Source organism: Zosterops lateralis (genome assembly GCF_965231275.1).
Source record: "Zosterops lateralis genome assembly, chromosome: 29".
Taxonomy (NCBI): domain Eukaryota; kingdom Metazoa; phylum Chordata; class Aves; order Passeriformes; family Zosteropidae; genus Zosterops; species Zosterops lateralis.
The window spans coordinates 4,773,347-4,794,910 of record NC_139789.1 but is presented as its reverse complement, the minus strand read 5'-3'; the positions used below and the strand labels follow the sequence as shown (position 1 = coordinate 4,794,910).

The 21,564-nt window shown below is 40.7% G+C and overlaps 1 protein-coding gene across 2 annotated transcripts in view; it reads left to right on the top strand.

The window, feature by feature from the left end:
• The window catches only part of CRTC1 (CREB regulated transcription coactivator 1), a 55,452-nt gene that overhangs the window by 18,052 nt on the left and 15,836 nt on the right, over positions 1-21,564 (top strand). Inside the window, exons 2-9 of one of the 2 annotated variants that reach the window (XM_083879977.1) lie at positions 8,112-8,228; positions 9,623-9,670; positions 13,465-13,619; positions 14,820-14,873; positions 15,664-15,758; positions 18,096-18,181; positions 18,527-18,570; positions 19,807-20,027. In XM_083879977.1, coding sequence (XP_083736103.1) covers positions 8,112-8,228; positions 9,623-9,670; positions 13,465-13,619; positions 14,820-14,873; positions 15,664-15,758; positions 18,096-18,181; positions 18,527-18,570; positions 19,807-20,027 — 820 coding nt within the window. The remainder of the gene's footprint in view (positions 1-8,111; positions 8,229-9,622; positions 9,671-13,464; positions 13,620-14,819; positions 14,874-15,663; positions 15,759-18,095; positions 18,182-18,526; positions 18,571-19,806; positions 20,028-21,564) is intronic. The other variant, XM_083879978.1, reaches the window with a different exon arrangement.

Sequence of the window (21,564 nt, the reverse complement as noted above, 5' to 3'; positions counted from 1 at the left end):
CACTGTGGATTATCCTTTTTCCTCTCAACTTCAGCCTTCATTTCCTTTCCCCTCCTTCCAGGGAGGACCAGCTGTGCCTTTGGAGCTGCGCAGGAAATCGGTGACTGCTGAAAATCTGCTTTTTCCTGAGTGTGACAGCCCAGGAAAAAAAAAAAAAAAATTATAACAAAGCTAAAGGTTTTTTTTAAAGGAGAAAAAAGAAATTATAAAAACTTAAGTTTTTTTTTTCAAAGGGAAAAAAATGAAATTATAAGAAAGCAAAGGGGATTTTTTTAAGGGAAAAAAGGAAATTATAAGAAAGATAAGGGGTTTTTTAAAGAGGAAAAAATGAAATTTTAAGAAAATGATGGGGGTTGTTTTAAAGGGGAAAAAATGAAATTATAAGAAAGATAAGGGTTTTTTTTAAAGGGGAAAGGAAATTATAAGAAAGATAAAGGTTTTTTTAAAGGAGAAAAAAAAGAAATTATAAGAAAGATAAGGGTTTTTTTAAAGGAGAAAAAAGAAATTATAAAAACTTAAGGTTTTTTTTTCAAAGGGAAAAAATGAAATTATAAGAAAGCAAAGGGTTGTTTTTTTTTTTTAAGGGGAAAAAAGGAAATTATAAGAAAGATAAGGGATTTTTTAAAGAGGAAAAAATGAAATTTTAAGAAAACTAAGGGGGTTGTTTTAAAGGGGAAAAAAGAAATTATAAGAAAGATAAGGGATTTTTTTTTTTAAAGGGGAAAAATGAAATTCTAAGCAGTTAGGTGTGGAAAGTGCAAGGCAGTGAAAAATCTCTTATCAGCAAATCTTTGCTTCCTGCAGTCACCAGATATCTGAGTTTTATCAAACGGACACTCCACCCTCGATTATCCTTCTGCCAGGCCACGTTTCATCTGCTAAAAATGACATTTTAAGAAAAAAAAAACCACATTTAAAGTGGATTTGGGTTGGTTTTCAGGGCCAAAATTGGTCAAAGTTCCCAATAAGTTCTGCCCATAAATTTGTGATTTACTCAGAATTTTTCAGGGAAGAATTTCAAAAATTTATATAAAATATTATATATTATTATGTAATTATATATTATATTTTATATCATAATATATATTATAATTATATATCATAATGTATAATATACATTATAATTAAATATATAATATATAATATATTATATATTATAATTATATATAATATATATAATATGTATTATAATTATATATTATATATAATAATATATAATATATATAATATATATATTATAATTATATATAATTATATTATGATACATATTATATTATGTATTATATAATTATATATAATTATATATCCTCAATACAATAAATATTGAGTTCTTAATAATTAAATAAATAAAATTAATTAATTCTTCATTTAATTTCCATCTACATATTAGAAATGTGTAGGAAAATTGGATTTATATTTAGGGATTTGTTTCTGTTTTTATTTATTATTTTTTTTTATTTATAGAACTTGAATCTCTCCTTACTGTGTGTCCAACAAATGATAACCCAAATGGAAAAAATTTATATATTTTATATAAATTATATGGTTTTTTTTTTTTGTGATTAAATTGGATTTTAAAGAAAAAAAAATAAAGATGTAAAGTTAAGTGGAGATAACCCTGGGGCTGGGAATTTTTCTATTAAGAAAAGACTTTTCCTTTTTTTTGTTGTTGTTTCTTTTTAAAATCAACCCCCTCTCAAAAAAACCCAATTGTGCCACGGACCTGCTCCACTCTCAGGGTGGATGGAGAGGAAAAGGAAATTTTATTTTAGGGACAGAATTAGTTTTCCTAAAGGGTGGAGAATTGATCAGAGAAATTGTGGATTTCCCATCCCTGGAAGGGTCCAAAGCCAGCTTGGAGTAACTTGGGACAGTGGAAGTTTTGGGGTGGAATTAAATAATGTTTAAAGTCAGTTCCCAAACTTTTATTCTGGATTTTGGTGCTCCTTTCTACTGTGGTATCTCAGAGAAATTTGCAGCTTTTTTTTTTTTTTTTCTGAGAAGGAAAAAAGAGCTGATTTTACTCTTGATTTCCTGCTGGAAATTATTGTGGATTTCCCATCCCTGGAAGTGTCCAAGGCCAGGCTGGAGTAACTTGGGACAGTGGAAGTTGTGGGTTGGAATTAAATAATATTTAAGGTCGCTTTTTAAACTTTTATCCTGGATTTTGATGCTCTTTCCCACTGAAGTATCTCAGAGAAATTTACAGCTTTTTTTTTGTGCTAAGAAGGGAAAAAAAGCAGATTTCACTCTTGATTTCCTGCTGGAAATTATCATGGATTTCCCATAAATAACATTTAAAAACCCTTCCCATTTTGGTGCTGCTTCCCACTAAGGTATCTCAAAAAAATTTGCACCTTTTTTTTTTTTGTTCTGAGAAGGAGAAAAAAGCAGATTTCAGTGCTGATTTCCTGCTGGAAATTATTGTGGATTTCCCATCCCTGGAAGTGTCCAAAGCCAGGCTGGAGCAACCTGGGACACTGGAAGTTGTGGAGTGGAATTAAATAATATTTAAGGTCGCTTTTTAAACTTTTATCCTGGATTTTGATGCTGCTTCCCACTGAGGTATGTCAGAGAAATTTGGAGGGGTTTTTTTTTGCTGAGAAGAAAAAAAGGGCTGATTTCCTGCTGGAAATTATTGTGGATTTCCCCTAAATAACATTGAAAGACCCTTCTGATTTTGGTGCTGTTTCCCACTATTAACTGAGGCATCTCAGAGAAATTTGCAGCTTTTTTTTTGTGCTAAGAAGGAGAAAAAAAGCAGATTTCAGAGCTGATTTCCTGCTGGGAATTATTGTGGATTTCCCATCCCTGGAAGTGTCCAAGGCCAGGTTGGAGTAACCTGGGACAGTGGAAGTTTTGGGGTGGAATTAAATAATGTTTAAAGTCAGTTCCCAAACTTTTATTCTGGATTTTGGTGCTCCTTTCTACTGTGGTATCTCAGAGAAATTTGCAGCTTTTTTTTTTTTTTGCTGAGAAGGAAAAAAGAGCTGATTTTACTCTTGATTTCCTGCTGGAAATTATTGTGGATTTCCCATCCCTGGAAGTGTCCAAGGCCAGGCTGGAGTAACCTGGGACAGTGGAAGTTGTGAGGTTGAATTAAATAATAATTAAGATCCCTTCCCAAACTTCTATCCTGGATTTTGGTGCTGCTTCCCACTGAGAAAGAAATTTACAGCTTTTTTTTTTGCTGAGAAGGAACAAAATCAGAGGTGATTTCAGTGCTGATTTCTGCTGGAAATTATTGTGGATTTCCCATCCCTGGAAGTGTCCAAGGCCAGGCTGGAACAACCTGGGACAGTGGAAATTGTGGGTTGAATTAAATAATATTTAAAATCAGTTCCCAAACTTTTATTCTGGATTTTGATGCTGCTTCCCACTGAGGTATCTCAGAGAAATTTGGAGGGATTTTTTTTGCTGAGTAGAAGGAAAAAAGAGCTGATTTCACTCTTGATTCCCTGCTGGAAATTATTGTGGATTTCCCATCCCTGGAAGTGTCCAAAGCCAGGCTGGAGTAACCTGGGACAGTGGAAGTTGTGGAGTGGAATTAAATAATATTGAAGTTCCTTCTCAAACTTTTATTCTGGATTTTGATGCTGCTTCCCACTGAGGTATGTCAGAGAAATTTGGAGGGGTTTTTTTTGCTGAGAAGGAAAAAAACCCAGAGCTGATTTCACTCCTGATCTTCTGCTGGAAATTATTGTGGATTTCCCATAAATAACATTTAAAAACCCTTCCCATTTTGGTGCTGCTTCCCACTATTAACTGAGGTATCTCAAAGAAATTTGCACCTTTTTTTTTGTTCTAAGAAGGAGAAAAAGTGATTTCAGTGCTGATTTCCTGCTGGAAATTATTGTGGATTTCCCATCCCTGGAAGTGTCCAAGGCCAGGCTGGAGTAACTTGGGACAGTGGAAGTTGTGGGTTGGAATTAAATAATATTTAAGGTCGCTTTTTAAACTTTTATCCTGGATTTTGATGCTCTTTCCCACTGAAGTATCTCAAAGAAATTTACAGCTTTTTTTTTTTTGTGCTAAGAAGGAAAAAAAAAGCAGATTTCACTCTTGATTTCCTGCTGGAAATTATTGTGTATTTCCCATAAATAACATTTAAAAACCCTTCCCATTTTGGTGCTGCTTCCCACTGTTAACTGAGATATCTCAAAAAAATTTGCACCTTTTTTTTTGTGCTAAGAAGGATTAAAAATCAGATTTCACTATTGATTTCCTGCTGGAAATTATTGTGGATTTCCCATCCCTGGAAGTGTCCAAGGCCAGGCTGGAGCAACCTGGGATAGTGGAAATTGTGGGTTGAATTAAAAGTTTGTTCCCAAACTTTAATTCTGGATTTTGGTGCTGCTTCCCACTGAGGTATCTCAGAGAAATTTAGAGGGATTTTTTTTGCTGAGAAGGAAAAAAGAGCTGATTTCCTGCTGAAAATAATTATGTATTTCCCATAAATAATATTTAAAAACCCTTCCCATTTTGGTGCTGCTTCCCACTGTTAACTGAGATAATCTCAAAAAAATTTGCACCTTTTTTTTTGTGCTAAGAAGTATTAAAAATCAGATTTCAGAGCTGATTTCCTGCTGGAGTGACAACAAGATCCTGAGCTCCAAACCCAACTTTCCAACTAAAAAAACCCGGAGCTCGGCGGTGCTCGGGACAACACACACAAAAAAAACCCCAAAAAAATAAAACCCAACCCTGCTCAGCTTCCACTTGATCTGCACAGATTGCAAGTGGCAGTTGTTGATGGGCTCCAATAAATGCGGAGTCTGGGGGCCACTCTGTGCTGAAAAAAAAGCCAAAAAGCAGGAGCTGAGCACAGCCTGATGTGCTGATGGATGAGAGCAACGAGCTCCTCTCATTTTTTTGGCACAAATCCTCCACCAGAGTGTTTATCCTTGTTGGAATTAATGATTCCAGCTCCCCCAGCTCTTTGGGGGTCGCCTCATTTCCATGGAAAGATAAATATTCCTGACCTCCCCTTGTCTTGTGTTGTTTTTGAGGTGGGAATATCCTGAGGATAAAAATCTCTAAATCTTAAAAAAAAAAAATCACACAAAGCCACCTCCTCCTCCTCCTCCTCCTCCCTGGGTGCCTTTTGGAGGTTTTTGAAAGGAAACCAACACCTGTTGAAATAGTTACTTCAGTGTTTGGCCCAAATCCCAAAAAAAGCTTTCTTTAATTTTTTATTTTTATTATTTTTTATTTTTTCCTTAACAACAAAAACATATGCAAAGGCCAGGGGGAAAAAAAAATAAAATAATAAAAAAAGCACAGCTAGTTCTGATATTGTGCTTTTTGTGCTCTGAGTTGGAGGGGCTGTGACTCATTGAAGTGATACCAGCACAGGGTTTTCTTTATTTTCGTGTTTTGTTTCAGGAATTGCGTGGCAAAATATTGAAATATTGCACAAGAAAAGCAAAGAGGCCTTTCCTGCTCCTTACATGGGATATTTAGGAGCCATTTGATAGGGAAAACTGAGAATATTTTATAAATCTTCATCTTGAGGAGATAATCTGCTTTTTTGGGGGAACTTTAGGAGCCATCTGATTGGGAAAACTGAAAATATTTTATAAATCTTTGGCTTGAGGGGATTATCTGCTTTTTTTAGGATCTTTAGGAGCCATTTGATTGGGAAAACTGAGAATATTTTATAAATCTTCAGTCTGAGAGGATTATCTGCTTTTTTTTTGATCTTTAGGAATCGTTTAATAGGGAAAACTGGGAATATTTTATAAATCTTTGGCTTGAGTGGATTATCTGGTTTTTTTTAGGAATCATTTGATAGGGAAAACTGAGAATATTTTATACATTTTTGGCCTCAGGGGATTATCTGCTTTGTTTTGGAATCTTTAGGAATCATTTGGTAGGGAAAACTGAGAATATTTTATAAATCTTCAGCCTGAGGGGATTATCTGCATTTTTGGGGGATCTTTAGGAATCATTTGATAGGGAAAACTGGGAATATTTTATAAATCTTCGGCCTGAGGGGATTATCTGCTTTTTTTTTTGGATCTTTAGGAATCATTTGATAGGGAAGACTGAGAATATTTTATAAATCCTCAGCCTGAGGGGATTATCTGCTATTTTTTAAGGGAAAAAACAAACCTCAACCACTTTGTGTGTGATGTTTGATGATGTAAGAACTGAGGTTTTTGAGATCACCCTGGCAAAGGCTGGAGCTGATCCTGGAGCTGTTTTCCCACCTCAGAGCTCCTGGAATTCTTAGGATTAGGAGAGATTTCATCTCCTAAATCAGGGATTAGTTTGGTCCCTCAGCTGGAGCACAGAGATTTTTGACTGCCTGTGCTGTTGGAAATTGGTGACTTCTGGGGGGAAATTCTGTGAATAAAAAGAGATTTGAGTTTTCTAGGAATCGTTTGTTTGAATGTCAGGGAAATGCATGAGCTGTCCTCAGGCTGAGCTTGTACTCAGGAACTATTTTAATATAAAATTCCTCGCTGGGAGGATGGAGAGGGGCTGGAATTGAATTCCCAGAGGAGCTGTGGCTGCCCCTGGATCCCTGGCAGTGTCCCAGGCCAGGCTGGAGCACCCTGGGGTGGTGGGAGGTGTCCCTGCCCCTGGCAGGGTGGGCTGAGATGATCCTTAAGGGTCACTTCCAGCCCAAATCATTCTGGAATTCTGTGATCCTCTGTGGATACTCCTCGAAGTGTTGGTATGGAATAAACAGGCTGGGCCTTTTCTCTGCATCCTGTCTGGGTGCTGGCAGTGTGGTGTGGGCACTCTGAGCATCCCTGAGCATCCCTGAACATCCCTGAGCTTCCCTGAACATCCCTTAGCAGATCTGAACATCTCTGAGCTCCCCTGAGCATCCCTGGACATCCCTAAGCTTCTCTGAACAACTCTGAGAACCCCTGAGCTTTCTGAAGATCCCTGAACTTCCCTGAACATCCCTGAACATCTCTGAGCTCTACTGAACATCCCTGAACATCCCTGAGCATCCCTAAACATCCCTGAACATCCCTGAGCTCTGCTGAACATCTCCGAGCAGATCTGAACATCCCTGAGCATCCCTGAACATCCCTGAGCTCCCCTGAACATCCCTGAGCTTCCCTCAACATCCCTGAGCATCTCTGAGAACCCCTGAGCTTCTTGAGCACTCCTGAACCTCCATGAGCATCTCTGAGCACCCCTGAATATCCTTGAGCTCCCCTGAACATCCGTGAACATCCCTGAACCTTCCTGAATATCCCTGAACACCCCTGAACATCTCTGAGCTCCCCTGAGCTTCCTGAACATCCCTGAGCCCTCATGAACATCCCTGAGCACCCCTGAATATCCCTGAGCTTCCCTAAACATCCCTGAGCACTCCTGAGGTCCCCTGAACATTCCTGAATATCCCTAAACATCCCTGAGCTTCCCTGAGCACCCCTGAGCATCCCAGAACTTCCCTGAGCTCCCATTAACATCCCTGAGCATCCCTGAACATTTCTGAATATCCCTGAGCATCCCTGAGCTCTCCTGAACACCCTGAACGTCCCTGAACTTCCCTGAGCATCCCTGAACATTTCTGAATATCCCTGAGCAGTCCTGAACATCCCTGAACATCTGAGACCCCCTGAACATTCCTGAACACCCCTGAACATTCCTGAGCATCCCTGAATATCCCTGAGCACCCCTGAACATCTCTGAGCTCCCCTGGTCTCCCCTCAGCATCCCACATAACCATCCAGAAATGCCTCCAACCCTGGACAAACACCTGGAATATTTTCCTGGAGAGCCACACCTGGAATTGAGTGAAGCTTTCCTGACCATCCCCTTCGTTTCCACGTGTACCTGTCCCCCAGGGAGGGAATTCTTGCTGGTGGTTTGATTATTCCTTGGCTGAAAGGGGTTTTTCTGTGAAAACCTCTCTTGTCCTTTGTTTGAAAACCTGGCTCTGCCTTTCCCTTGGAAACTTTTCCCTGCCCTTTCTCCAGGGCTTTTCCTGTTGCAAGAAACTTGTGGAGAAGGTCGACCCTCCTTTGTAGAAATTGGGTTGATGCCTTTTAATGATTTCCATGCTCAGCGATCACAGCGTGGAGTTGTGCTGGTAAAAACAGTTAAAATTGTCTTTTTCCTCTTCTTTTTTTTTTTCCTTTCAGCTACAGCTGCAGAAAACCCAATATTTGCAACTGGGGCAGAGTCGTGGCCAGTACTACGGGGGGTCATTGCCAAATGTGAATCAGATTGGGAACAGTGCCATGGATCTCCCCTTCCAGGTGAGTTCTGAGGCTTTTTCCTTGGATTTGGTGATGAATTCTGGCCTTGGGTGCTGCTCTGTCCTCCCAAGGAGCTGCTGGTCCAGAAATCAGCACCTTGATTTAAAAATTTCTGATGGGATTGGAATGTTTGGAGATTTTTTTTTTAATATTGATAGTGGTAGATTTTAGTTCTCCTGTCCCTGCTTGTGAGGCTTTGGGGTCAGGAATACTCTGAGAGATGCAATTCATGAGGAATTTTGGGAAGATGATGTAAATTCGAGGCAAAATGAGAGGAAATAAAGGTGGTTTTGGGAGCAGGGAGGTGGAGGAATTGATGTGCTTGTTCTGAGGGAGGAATTTGGGGAGAGAAGAGCAGTGGGACACAAAGTGATATCAGAATAATCACTTTTCTTTGGGCTGGCAAGACAGAAAATATAAAAATGTCCTGGCTGGGTTTTGTGACTCCAGGGATGATGCACTTTAAACAGAAAATCAGAGTTTCAGGTGAATATTTTGCTGTTTTGAAGCGTTTTTGAACAGAGGATTTTGTCCAAGGACAGGATTAGTTGGTTGATATTTGTGGACTCCTGATCTCCACATTTAATTGATTTAGAGTGCACAAAATAATGAACATTTCTACATTGTTTTATTTTTTTTTTCCTCTTTTTGAGCAGTCACAGTTACAGTTGAGCTGACGAGGATGTGGTGGGAAGGAAATTTGGCAGTTTGTGGTTTTCTGATGAAAGGTGCTTAATAAAGGTGGAGAAACTCCTGCTGACCTTGTCTAACTTGCTTCTTGAAATAAGTGCAGAGTTTGGGCAGGTTAAAAGCTTGAATCTCGTGCAAGAGGAGAGGGAAAAGTCTATTTTAATCTTTAATTCTTTAGGGAATACAGAGCAGAGGGTTGTAGTGGATTCAAGTCCTCAATGTTACTCCGCTCTGTTCAAGTTTTTCTCTTTAGCTGTTTTGTTAAGGAGGTTAAAAATCCCTTTTAAACAATAATATCTCAGTATTTCTCTGCTTGATGCCCATCACTGATGGTTTTTTTACCTGGACTATTTAAATCCTGACTGCTGCAAAGGGAATATTCAAAAACTTATGAATGACTGGAGGAGGAGACAAAAACAAACCATCCTTAAACCCTGGGGGTTTTCTCTCTATTTTTCACACACTCTAAAAAAACCCCCAACAAATTGATATTGTTCCAGATAACAAACTGACAAACAACAATGTGTTTGTAGCAACAAGAGGAGGGGAAAAAAAAAAAAAAGCTTTCTAGGTTTTTTCTAATTTAATTTAAAGCTGAGAAAAATAAAAATCCACGGCCGGGAATGGCGCGAAGGCAGAGCCTGGGTGGTTTTGCCCGCCCAGAGCTTTGGTGTCTGAGCATCTTCTGCTTCTTTGATTTGCAGCACAACGGAGCTCTGGCTGAAGCCTTTGGAGCAGTTCCTGTCTCTTTGGTAAACAAGTTTTTAGGTTTGTGCAAATACGTATTTAGGACTGGTCCCGTTTGCCCAGGTGGATACGTATTTCTGCACACCCGCCCTGCCCTGCCGCGCACAGGATTTATTTGATTTCACCTCCACCAGCTCCACAGATTTTGCCACACAAATCCACAGGTTTTTTTTTTTTGCCATGCATCCCAGTCTGGAACATGCAAATAATTCCTGTGCAGATTTCCTCCCCTCTCCCCACCCTGGATTTGCTGTCGTGTGGTTATTTCTGGTTTTTTTTTTATTTTTTGGGGGGGTGTTTATTTTTGGTGCAGACACAGTGGATTATTCAGTCTTGGCCTGTGGGTTCAGCAATCTCTGAGCATGTGCACTCAGCCTGCATGTTTTAAAATCCATGGGAAAGGGCAAGAATGAATTCCCAAATCCTGCTTGGCACCAGGAGGCACCAGGAATATCAGGCAGCAGTAGGTACCACTCCTCCTTCCCCCTCATCCACCTCAGCTGAGTTTATTTCCTGATAAACCCAAAAAGGACACTTGGAGAGCACTGAGCTTTTTCCTTCCTGTCTGTATTGAGCTGATTTTTTTCATAGTTTGGGGGTTTTTGGGTCATCTCAAACTTTTGAGTGTTTTTCAGGGGAGTGAAATCCTTTTAGTTCTTCATTTTCCCAAATAAAATCAATGCTATTAATTTTTTTAATCCATTTTTTTTTCCCTCTAGTTAAAAATCTCATGCTGTGCAGGTATGAGGAATTTTAATTCAGGATCATTGTCCTGATGTTTAACCCTAAATAAGTTTTATAGGAACTTTGCTGAGAGCAGCCAGACCTGTTGGAGGTGACACCCATTTCCTCAGGTGTTTTTTTGTTTCCCTAAATTCAGGATTCTTTGAGGATCTTGATTCCTGGAAAGCCAGGGAACAACATTACCCCTAAAATCTCTTTTTCTATAAACTGCAGCCCCGAGCTGGGACAACATCCCACATTTCTTTGGGTCACTGCTGCACTCAAATGAGACTTTTATTGTGTTTTTAATAAGAAAAATCTGCCAAAAAAAGGGTAAAAACCTTAGAAAAAGCCGTTTTTACGTTTTGAACTTTTTATTTTTATAGTTTTAAGCTTTGGTCTCTCTTGAAAATTCCAGGTGAGCTCTGCCCTCCCTGTGCTCGGGGCTGGCTGCTCCTTTTTTAGCAGCTCTGTGCTGACACCACTGACATAGGAAATTGCTTTTCCTGTTGACCTTCCAAGCACGTATTTGCAAATTTTGCTGCCTTTTGGGCTGTAACAACAGCAAAAAAAAAAAAAAAGGAGGAGTTTGAGACCTTTTTGTCGCTTTGGAGCGATGAATATTCCCACTTTTATCTGGGGATTGTTGTTCAGTGCTTGCAGCAGAGATTAAAGCACTTTGTTTGAATTTAAAACCCTCAAAATCGAGATTTTATTTGAGATTTCTCAGCCAAGTGAGGAAGCGAAGCACCAAACCCCCATGATCCAAAATGCTGAGAGTCCTGTAAAAAGTCACTGTGCTCCTTTCTGGTCCCCTGTTGCCTTAAATATTCTGCTGCATGTAAAACGTTGGCCCTGAGATGAGAAAATAAACAGCAGAGCCCCTGAGCAGCTCTGTCAGCACAGGCTGTGTGTGCACAGAGGGTGAGGAGCCCAATGTTTGCTGAAGAGAGAAAAGAGTTTAAAATGGTAGAAAGACTCTTTTTAAAAAAAGTTCGTACAAATGAAGAATGCAAAGATTGATGGGAATAAAATAATCTTTTCAACAGCCAAAGCTGACACTTGGGGAAAGGAAAGGAAAGGAAAGGAAGGGAAAGGAAAGGAAAGGAAAGGAAAGGAAAGGAAAGGGAAAAGAGAAAAGAGAAAAGAGAAAAGAGAAAAGAGAAAAGAGAAAAGAGAAAAGGAAAGGAAAAGAAAAGGAAAGGAAAGGAAAGGAAAGGAAAGGAAAGGAAAGGAAAGGAAAGGAAAGGAAAGGAAAGGAAAGGAAAGGGAAAAAAAGGAAAGAAAAGGAAAGAAAAGGAAAGGAAAGAAAAGGAAAGAAAAGAAAAGGAAAAAAAGGAAAGGAAAGAAAAGGAAAGAAAAGAAAAGGAAAGGAAGAAAAAGGAAAGGAAAGAAAAGAAAAGGAAAAAAAAGAAAAAGGAAAAAAAAAGAAAAGGAAAAAAAAAAAGAAAATGAAAAGCAAAAAAAAGAAAAAGAAAAAAAAAAAAAAGAAAAGGGATGAATGTGGAAGCCAGATGGTTTCATGGCTTGGCAGACAGGACAGTGCATTTGCCACGTGCAGCACCTGAATGGAGGAGGAAATTTTGGATTTCCAAACAGATGGTGTTGAGGGACTCAGCAAAGCTGTTCACATTGGCAGGGACTGCAGGGCTGCGGAGGATTTTTTCTCCCCGGAGACCCATAAATTGCTGGTGGAGGAAGGAGCAGAGATTGACCCCTCAGCACTTCCTTTGTGTCCCCCCCTCAGGTATACACTGGGAAGGGCTGTGGAAAATGGGAAAGTTTTCCAGTTTAGCCTGGGAATTCATCTTCCCTTGTCCTTCCCCTGCCATCCTCCTGCTCTGAAGTCATCTGCTCAGGATGTCAGTGCTGATAAGAGTCCAGGTGGGATCATCCCAACCTGGGGTCACTGGAGGAGCCGAGAATCACTTCAAAACCCATCAGACAGAGGAGGAAGGAAACTGCTTTTATTTTTTATTTATTATTATTTTTTTCTTTTCATTCTCTCAGTGTCCCCCTTAAAAATAAATCTGCTGCAAGGAGGAGTGAGAGCAGGCAGCGTGTCCTGGGCAATGCTGAGCTCAGCGTGCAGCTCCTGCCCCGGGATTGTCGGCTGGGTCACTGAAGGAGTCGATAATCACTTCAAAACCCATCAGACAGAGGAGGAAGGAAACTGCTTTTCTTTTTTATTTATTATTATTATTTTTTTCTTTTCATTCTCTCAGTGTCCCCCTTCAAAATAAATCTTCTGCAAGGAGGGGTGAGAGTGTCCTGGGCAATGCTGAGCTCAGTGTGCATCTCCTGCCCTGGGATTGTCCCAACCTGGGGTCACTGAAGGAGTCAATAATCACTTCAAAACCCATCAGACAGAGGAGGAAGGAAACTGCTTTTCTTTTTTATTTATTTTTTATTTTCATTCTCTCAGTGTCCCCCTTAAAAATAAATCCTCTGCAAGGAGGGGTGAGAGCAGGCAGCGTGTCCTGGGCAATGCTGAGCTCAGTGTGCATCTCCTGCCCTGGGATTGTCAGCTTGGGCACTGAAGGAGCCGAGAATCGCTTCAAAACCCATCAGACAGAGGAGGAAGGAAACTGCTTTTCTTTTTTATTTATTTATTTATTTATTTATTTATTTTCCTTCTCTCAGTGTCCCCCTTAAAAACAAATCTTCTGCAAGGAGGGGTGAGAGCAGGCAGCGTGTCCTGGGCAATGCTGAGCTCAGCGTGCAGCTCCTCCCTGCATTTCTCCTGCCCCGGGATTGTCGGCATGTTCCTGCTGGATGCTCCCTGCATGCTGCACCAAGGGCATGTGGACAGCAGCTGGCAGCTCCTGGGGGTTCAGGGGTGCCAAGGTGTGAGGGGCAGTGCTGAGCCAAGCCAGGGCAGCTCCAGCATGGCCCTTTCCTGCAGGAAACAGCTTTCCTAAAAATAAAAAAAAATAAGAATTGTCGGAGGAAAACCGAAACAACGCAACGTCCACATCTTGTTTTGCGCCTGTCATAAGAGGAGGAGGAGGAGGAAGCTCTGTGCAGGCTGGGGATGGGTTTATTCCCCCGTGGATAATCCCTGTGTCTCTCCCAGACCCCGTTCCAGTCGTCGGCGCTGGACACCAGCAGGACCACGCGGCACCACGGGCTGGTGGACAGGGTGTACCGGGACCGCAACCGCCTGGGCTCACCGCACCGCCGCCCGCTCTCCGTGGACAAACACGGCCGCCAGATATCCTTGGCTGCAGGGCTGGGCCCCCCCTGCTGCCTGCAGGGCACCCCCCTCCTCCTCTGCTCAAAAAAGGAGCCAGATGGGTTTAGCGCTCTGTGGAGTTGTAATCAGGGGGGTATAGAAACTTCTAGAGTTTTTCCTTTAAAAGGTCTTGGGGTGAGTTTTAAGCTTTTCCCTATATGGAAACACCTGTTGGGGTGTGGGGTGTATTCCTGCATTGCTCCCCTGCTCACCCACAGCTCCCTGTCACTGCTTTTCCCGAGCTCTGATCTCATTTATAAATTCCTCCTGTTTGTAAAGTAACAGTTCAGCTCTCTGGGGGGATGATGATCCATGTGGAGCTGAGAGATGCTTGGATGGGTTGAGAGCACCACCAAGCCATGGTTTCATCCATAAATTCCTCCAGTTTGTAAAGTAAGAATTCACCTTTCTTCAACTCTTCATGGGGATGATGATCCACATGGATCTAAGGGATGTTTGGATGGATTGAGAGCACCACCAAGTCATAGTTTCATCCATAAATTCCTCCTGATTGTAAAGTAGGAGTTCAGTTTTCCTCAGCTCTCTGTGGGGATGATGATCTGTGTGGAGCTGTGGGATGATGGGATGGATTGAGACCACCACCAAGCCATGGTTTCATCCATGAATTCCTCCTGTTTGTGAAGCAAGAGTTCAGTTTTCCTCAGCTCTTCATGAGGATGATGATCCATGTGGATCTGAGGGATGCTGGGATGGATTGGGGACACCCATCAGGGCTTCCCTCAGGGCAGAGGTGCCCTGGAAATGTGGTGGCTTTCTCTGTCTTGAAGAAATGGAATTTCCCTTCAGAGCTGAGCAAAACCCAAGCCAGGATCCTCCTTTTGCAGCTCCTGGTGCATTTCAGTGCAGGTTGATTCATCCTTTTGGCATTTGGGGATGGGGATGAGCTGATCATTCCTGACAGGTTTAAAATCAGCTGGGATTGATGTGGCTGGAGGGGATGTGTGACACGAAGGGTGGAGACACCAGGACTTCAATCCATGAAAAAACAGGATTTTTACTGCTCAAACATTCCACCAATCCACATATTAATTTTGGGATCGAGATCCTTTTACAGCTCCCCACAGAGAATCCGTGAATTTAGTGCTTCTGACAGGATAATTGGAATTATTCTTGGGAAAAGATTTGCTGCTGGAGTGGGAAGTTTTTGCTGCCTTAACCTTGGCCCACGTGGACAGCTGCCCCTATGGCACCGTGTACCTGTCACCACCATCAGACACCAGCTGGAGAAGGTGGGTGTCACCATCCCTTTGTGGGGGGTTTGGGGCTGTTCTCTGACCCTGCAGCACCTTGGAATTGTTGTTTTTTAAAATTCAAAACACTTGAGGTTTTAATCCAATAGTGCTGCTTTTAAATGAGCTTTAAAATTAAGGTGTTTGGAGTAATAGCTTTATTTAATGGTACCTTTTTAAAGGTAAAGCTTTAAAGTTTAATCTTTTAAAAATATTTAAAAATATTAAAAAATCTAGAAGTTTCCAGGCACAGCCCAAAACTTGGATATTTCTCTGAGTCCAGAAATGGGGCTGGGAATGTTCCAGTGGAAAGGAACACAGAGTTACACATTCTGAGAGTGGCCTCACTCACAAAGTTCATCCTGAAATGTGTTGGCCATAAAAATTCCCCTCTCCACGACATCCTGAACCACTCCTTGTCCTCCTCCCAGCCAGGAATGTTTGTTTTTCAGCCACCACAATAACCAAACTATGGCTAAACAGCTTAAAAATGGCATTATTTGATGATGTTTAGTCTGAACAAAGCAGATAAAACTCTGTTCTAACAAGGGCAACCAATTCATCCTGTGTTCCCCTCCTCAATCCCATTATTGGAACAATTGTTCTTCAAACTTGAACTAATTTGTTCTGCAAATTGATTGTTTCACAAGGAAATTCTGCCATATAGAGGTTTTTGGGTTTTAATGCACAATATCGAGGTTTTACTGAGTTGTTGCATTTATCTGAGGGGAAAAAGAATTTATTTAATGAAGCTGATGAGAAAAATCTTGTGGGTTTTGCTTTCTCTCAGGACAAACTCTGACTCTGCCTTGCACCAGAGCACCATGACTCCAGCTCAGCAGGAATCCTTTTCAGGAGGGTCACAGGACATGCAGCAGAAAAGAGGTGAGCAGGAAAATAAAAAAGATTAAAAAAATATATATTTATAACAGTGGAATCCCCACGGATTGGGCTGCATGTGTTTGGAAATTCAGGAGTGCTGACACTTCCTGTGACACAACAATTCACCTTCCTGGGTGCTGAAATCCAGGGAAAACGACACAAAAAAAAAGGGAGAATGCTTTCCTGAGCCCAAATTTTATCATTTTTGCCTTAGGGAAGGATCCTCTGTGCTGGTGGGACTCTGGTGCTGAATTCTCAGCACTCCCAGAGCTCTGGAGGAACTCCTGGAGCAGCGTGGAATTCCCAGAATTTCATGGAGGGAAGGAGCAGAGGCTTCACCCTGTGGTTATTCCTGACCCAGGGAACATCCCCTGGGAGAAGGAGCAGATCCCAAATAAATCCCAGAACAATCCCAGGCTGGAGCAGCCCCTGGGAGAAAGAGCAGATCCCAAATAAATCCCACAACAACCCCAGGCTGGAGGAGCCCCTGCCCCAGGGAACATCCCCTGGGAGAAGGAGCAGATCCCAAATAAATCCCAGAACAATCCCAGGCTGGAGCAGCCCCTGGGAGAAGAAACAGATCCCAAATAAATCCCAGAACAATCCCAGGCTGGAACAGCCCCGGCCCCAGGGAACATCCCCTGGGAGAAGGAGCAGATCCCAAATAAATCCCAGAACAATCCCGGGCTGGAGCAGCCCCGGCACCCTCAGTTGTGGTGCCCTCTGCTGGGCCCTGTGCCTGCTCCAGCCAGCTCGGGAAAATCGGGAATTGTTCATCTTAAAGGTCTTTTCCAGCCTTTAAATTCCCTGATCCTCAGAAAATTCCTAAATTGAATCATTCAACCAATACTCAGGGGTTGTGAACACACAACACAAGCCTGTGTTGTCCTGCAGCTCTTCCCTGTGCTGCTGGAAGTGGAAATCCTTGTGAAATGTTCATCCTAAAGGTGTTTTCCAGCCTTAAAATCCCCTCATCCTGAGGAAATTCCTAAATTGAATCCTCCAGCAAACATTCAGGGATTCTGAACACACAACACAAGCCTCGGACACTTCAGTCCTGTCCTTCAGCTTTTCCCTTTGCTGCTGGAGCTGGAAATCCTTTAGAAATGCTCATCCTAAAGGTCTTTTCCAGCCTTTAAATCCCCTGATCCTCAGGAAATTCCTAAATTGAATCATTCAACCAATACTCAGGGGTTGTGAACACACAGCACCACCCTGTGCTGTCCTGCAGCTTTTCCCTGTGCTGGTGGAGCTGGAAATCCTTGAGAAATGCTCATCCTAAAGGTGTTTTCCAGCCTTTAAATTTCCTCATCCTGAGGAAAACTCCTAAATTGAGTCCTTGAACCAACACTCAGGGATTGTGAGCACACAACACAAGCCTGTGCTGTCCTGCAGCTTTTCCCTGTGCTGCTGGAGCTGGAAATCCTTGGGAAATGCTCATCCTAAAGATGTTTTCCAGCCTTTAAATTTCCTCATCCTGAGGAAAACTCCTAAATTGAATCCTTCAACCAACACTCAGGGGTTGTGAACACACAGCACCACCCTGTGCTGTCCTGCAGCTCTTCCAGGTGCTGCTGGAGCTGGAAATCCTTTAGAAATGTTCATCCTAAAGGTGTTTTCCAGCCTTTAAATCCCCTGATCCTCAGGAAATTCCTAAATTGAATCCTTGAACCAACACCCAGGGATTGTGAACACACAGCACAAGCCTTGGACACTTCACTCCTGTTCTTCAGCTTTTCCCTTTGCTGCTGGAGCTGAAAATCCTCGAAAAATGTTCATCCAAACCAGAATTCCATAAATCTGGATTTACACTCATCAGCGTGAGATGATTTTATTGATTCATCTCTCTCTGGCTGGGATTTTTTTGTTTGTTTATTTGGTATTTTTACCACCTTAATCAACAAAGAAACATCTTTGGGATGTGGAGAATGAAATTCCAGCTTTGTGGGAGGAGGGATTGGATTTTCCCCACTGGAATTTTCCTCCTGGAAACCCTTGGGATGTTCAGGCTCTTCATCACTTGTGCAAATTGCAAAATTTGGGAAAATAAATGTGAAATAAATCTCCCATGGACATCTAGGCAGGATAAATTGGAAGCCAGAATGTTTTAAGTATTATTTTATTATTTGAGTGATTTTTTTTTAAGTCTCACTGATTTAATAATTAATTAAATACAATTTCAATCTGGTTTCAGGAATCTTTTGGTTTTTTAAACAACAAGATCCAACTGTTTCACACTCCTTGATAATTTAAACTCTGTAAGGTTTTCTCAGTGAGAAGCTGAATATTATTAATTATTAATTATTCCTTTTAATCTCATTTTTTATTTTATTTTCCCAGTTTTATTGCTGACTGTCCCTGGAATGGAGGAAACCACCTCTGATGCTGATAAAACCCTCTCCAAGCAAGGCTGGGACACTAAAAAGGTGGGAATTGCACCTTTCAAAACATAAAAATCTTATTTTCTGAACATATTTAGATAATAAAATAATTACTGTCAATATTAATAAATTATTGAGGAGATTGGAGATTAAAAGTTGTATTTAAAACCAAATATTAACCATTAGATCAGAAAGGATTTTATGTGTGTGTGAATGAGGAAAAACTCTTGAAATTGAAGATTTCTTGTGCCAAATAAAAAAAAAAAAAAAAGATAAATATCTTCACAGAGCACCCAGATCTTACACAGAAATGATGAAATTAAAATCAATAATTGAAATATCTCCAAGGCAATACCCTTTGCCTTTCAATCTCTCTCCCTTTTATTCCAGGCTGGGTCATCGAGACCTAAATCCTGTGAAGTTCCAGGAATCAAGTAAGTTCTCTGCAATTTTATTTTATTTTATTTTATTTTTAAGAGCACTGAGATCTTTATGAAAAAAAAAAAATAAAATTGTGGATTTAATATCCTTGAACATCCTGTTGCTTTGGAATTTTCTGGGAAGGTTCTGGGTGTATAAAACCTAGAGAGTCAGAAATTAAAAAAACACATTTTCTTTATGGAATTTCTTGTTAAAAAGAGTTTTCAAAAAGCTCAACAGTATTTTCTGAATGAAATTTTCTCATGAAAAACGTTTTTGAAAGCTCAAAAATTTATTTTGTATGGATTTCCTTGTTAAATACATTTTTAAAAGCTCAAAAGTATCTTCTTTATGAAATTTTCTTGTTAAAAGCATTTTAAAAGCTCAAAAAGATCTTCTGAATGAAGTTTTCTTGTTAAAAGCATTTTTAAAGACTCAAAAAATCTTTATGGAATTCCTTGTTAAAAGCATTTTAAAAAGCTCAAAAACATCTTCTTTAGGGATTTCCATGTTAAATACATTTTTAAAAAATAATAAAAAAAATCTTTATGGAATTCCTTGTTAAATACATTTTTTAAAGCTCAAAATTATCTTCTTTATGGAGTTCCTTGTTAAATAATTTTTTAAAAAAATAAAAAAAAAAGTCTTTATGGAATTCCCTGTTAAAGGCATTTTAAAAAGCTCAAAAAAAAGTTCTTTACGCAATTCCTTGTTAAATAAAATTAAAAAAAATCCAAAAAACACTCTTCATAAAATTTTCTCATCAACCAAACTTCAATAAGCTCCATCCAGGCTGAAAAAAATCTTCTTTACGGAATTCCTTGTTAAATATTTTTTTTTAAAAAAATCAAAAAATATCCTTTATAGAATTCCGTGTTAAATAAATTTAAAGAGCTCAAAAATATCTTCTTTATGGAGTTCCTTGTTAAACAAATTTTAAAAAATCAAAAAATATCCTTTATGGAATTCCTTGTTAAATACATTTTAAAAAGCTCAAAAACATCTTCTTTATGGAATTCCTTGTTAAATATTTTTTTTATATATAACAAAAAAAAAATCTTTACAGAATATTTTTATTAAAAGCATTTTAAAAGCTCGAAAATATCTTTTTTACAGAATTCCTCATTAAATAAAATTCTAAAAAAATCCAAAAAACACTCTTCATGAAATTTTCTCATTAACAAAATTTCAAAAAGCTCCATCCAGCGTGAAACATCAAATTAATTTTGATTTTTTCCTTTCCAATTCAGCATCTTCCCGTCGGCGGAGCAGGAGAACACTACGGGGCTGATCCCCGGCACACACAACACGGGCGGCTCCCTGCCCGACCTGACCAACATCCACTTCCCGTCCCCCCTGCCCACGCCCCTGGACCCCGAGGAGTCCCCGTTCCCCGCCCTGAGCAGCTCCAGCAGCACCGGGAACCTGGCGGCCAACCTGACCCACCTGGGCATCAGCACTGCCAGCCAGGGTGATGAGGCTTTGATGTTTTATTGGGTTAGACCTACAAAAAAAAGGGGAATTTATAGTTAGTTATAGGATTTTTATCTTGTGTTCTTGATGGTCATACCTACTTTTAAAAAAAAATTAAAATTTATTCTTATTACTGTTATTATTATTATTATTATTATAATTATTATTATATAATTATTAATATATTATTTATATATACATTAATATAATAATAATAATAATAATAATAATAATAATAATAATAATAATAATAATTTGAGGGAGTTTGAGCCCTGGAGCTCTTGGAGCCGTGGAATTTGAGTTCCCACTCCACTCAAAACGTTTCCAATTTTAATTTTCCCAACTTTTCCTTGCTGCCAAGCCCTCAGTGAGGGCTGCAGAGCCCCGTGCCCTGCTCAGGAACATCCCAGAGCCCCGGGCTGTGCCCCAGAGCACCGCGAGGGGATCCGGGCAAGGCAACACCTGTCACAGGTGCCAGGACTTTGATACCTGCAGCGTGTCAGGGAGCCAGTTCTGGGCTGGACACCTTGCCTGGGCACCTGCCTGGCCTGAGCCCCCTTTCCTTGGCAGCCTGGCCTTCCTGGCTCGCTGGCAGCCTGCCTGGCCAGCCCTGAGCCTTTGCCAAGTGCCCGGGAGCTCCTGTGGCTGCTGCTCTCTGCAACAGCTCACGCTCCCTTTGGCCTCAAATCCCTTCCCAAGGTTGCTCAGTTCCTCTGGGGTGAGGCAGAAAAAGAGGAGGAGGTTTCTAAACTACTCTCAGATTTTTTTTTTTTGGCTTGATCTGAACAAAATGATAATATTTGGGTTGTTTATTTTCGTTCCCTGCTGGGTCGTGGCTCTTGGGAGTGTGGTGGCCATTTCCTGCCCTGCCGTGCCATTAAAAATGGGGCTCTTCCTGCATAACCAGTTTGGCTTCTGCTTTTCCCATTAAAGAGGTGTTTGCTTTTACAATACCTCAAGTGCCCTCTGATAAGCTCCCAGGATCTGTTATCTCACTCCCAGAGTGTGAGCCCAGACAAACAGAGCAGAACCTGCTTTTCCCCGGTGCCCGCGGTGCCTGGAACTGCTGAGGCTGCTCTGCCCCTTCCAATTCCTCATCCTGGCCTCCAACCTGACCAACCGTGCCTGGGCTCGAGCCAGGACAACCCACAGGGTTCTTCCTCTCACCCTGATGCTCTTCAACCTCAAAAAATTAATTACAAATCACCCAACGAGCTCTCGCCCGATCGGCCGAGGCGTGTTCGGTGTTGTCCGCTCCGGCCTCTCTGAGTTTGGGAGTCAAGAAAAGGATTTAACCATTGAAAGGATTTGAAAATTTGAGGATGGAGTGGGGCAGCACTTTCAGCATCCCTGGAAGAGATTTTTTGGTCTCCAAAGTTTCAGAGATGAGTTTAGAAATTGGGATTTAAGCCACGGATTTTTTTTTTTTTCCCATAATTAGCAAAGTAAATGATAATGAACCCAAAATGGTGAGGCTGAAATGGCTTTGAAAATGTTTTCTGATCTGTCAAAGAGAGAACAAATTAAAGATTTAC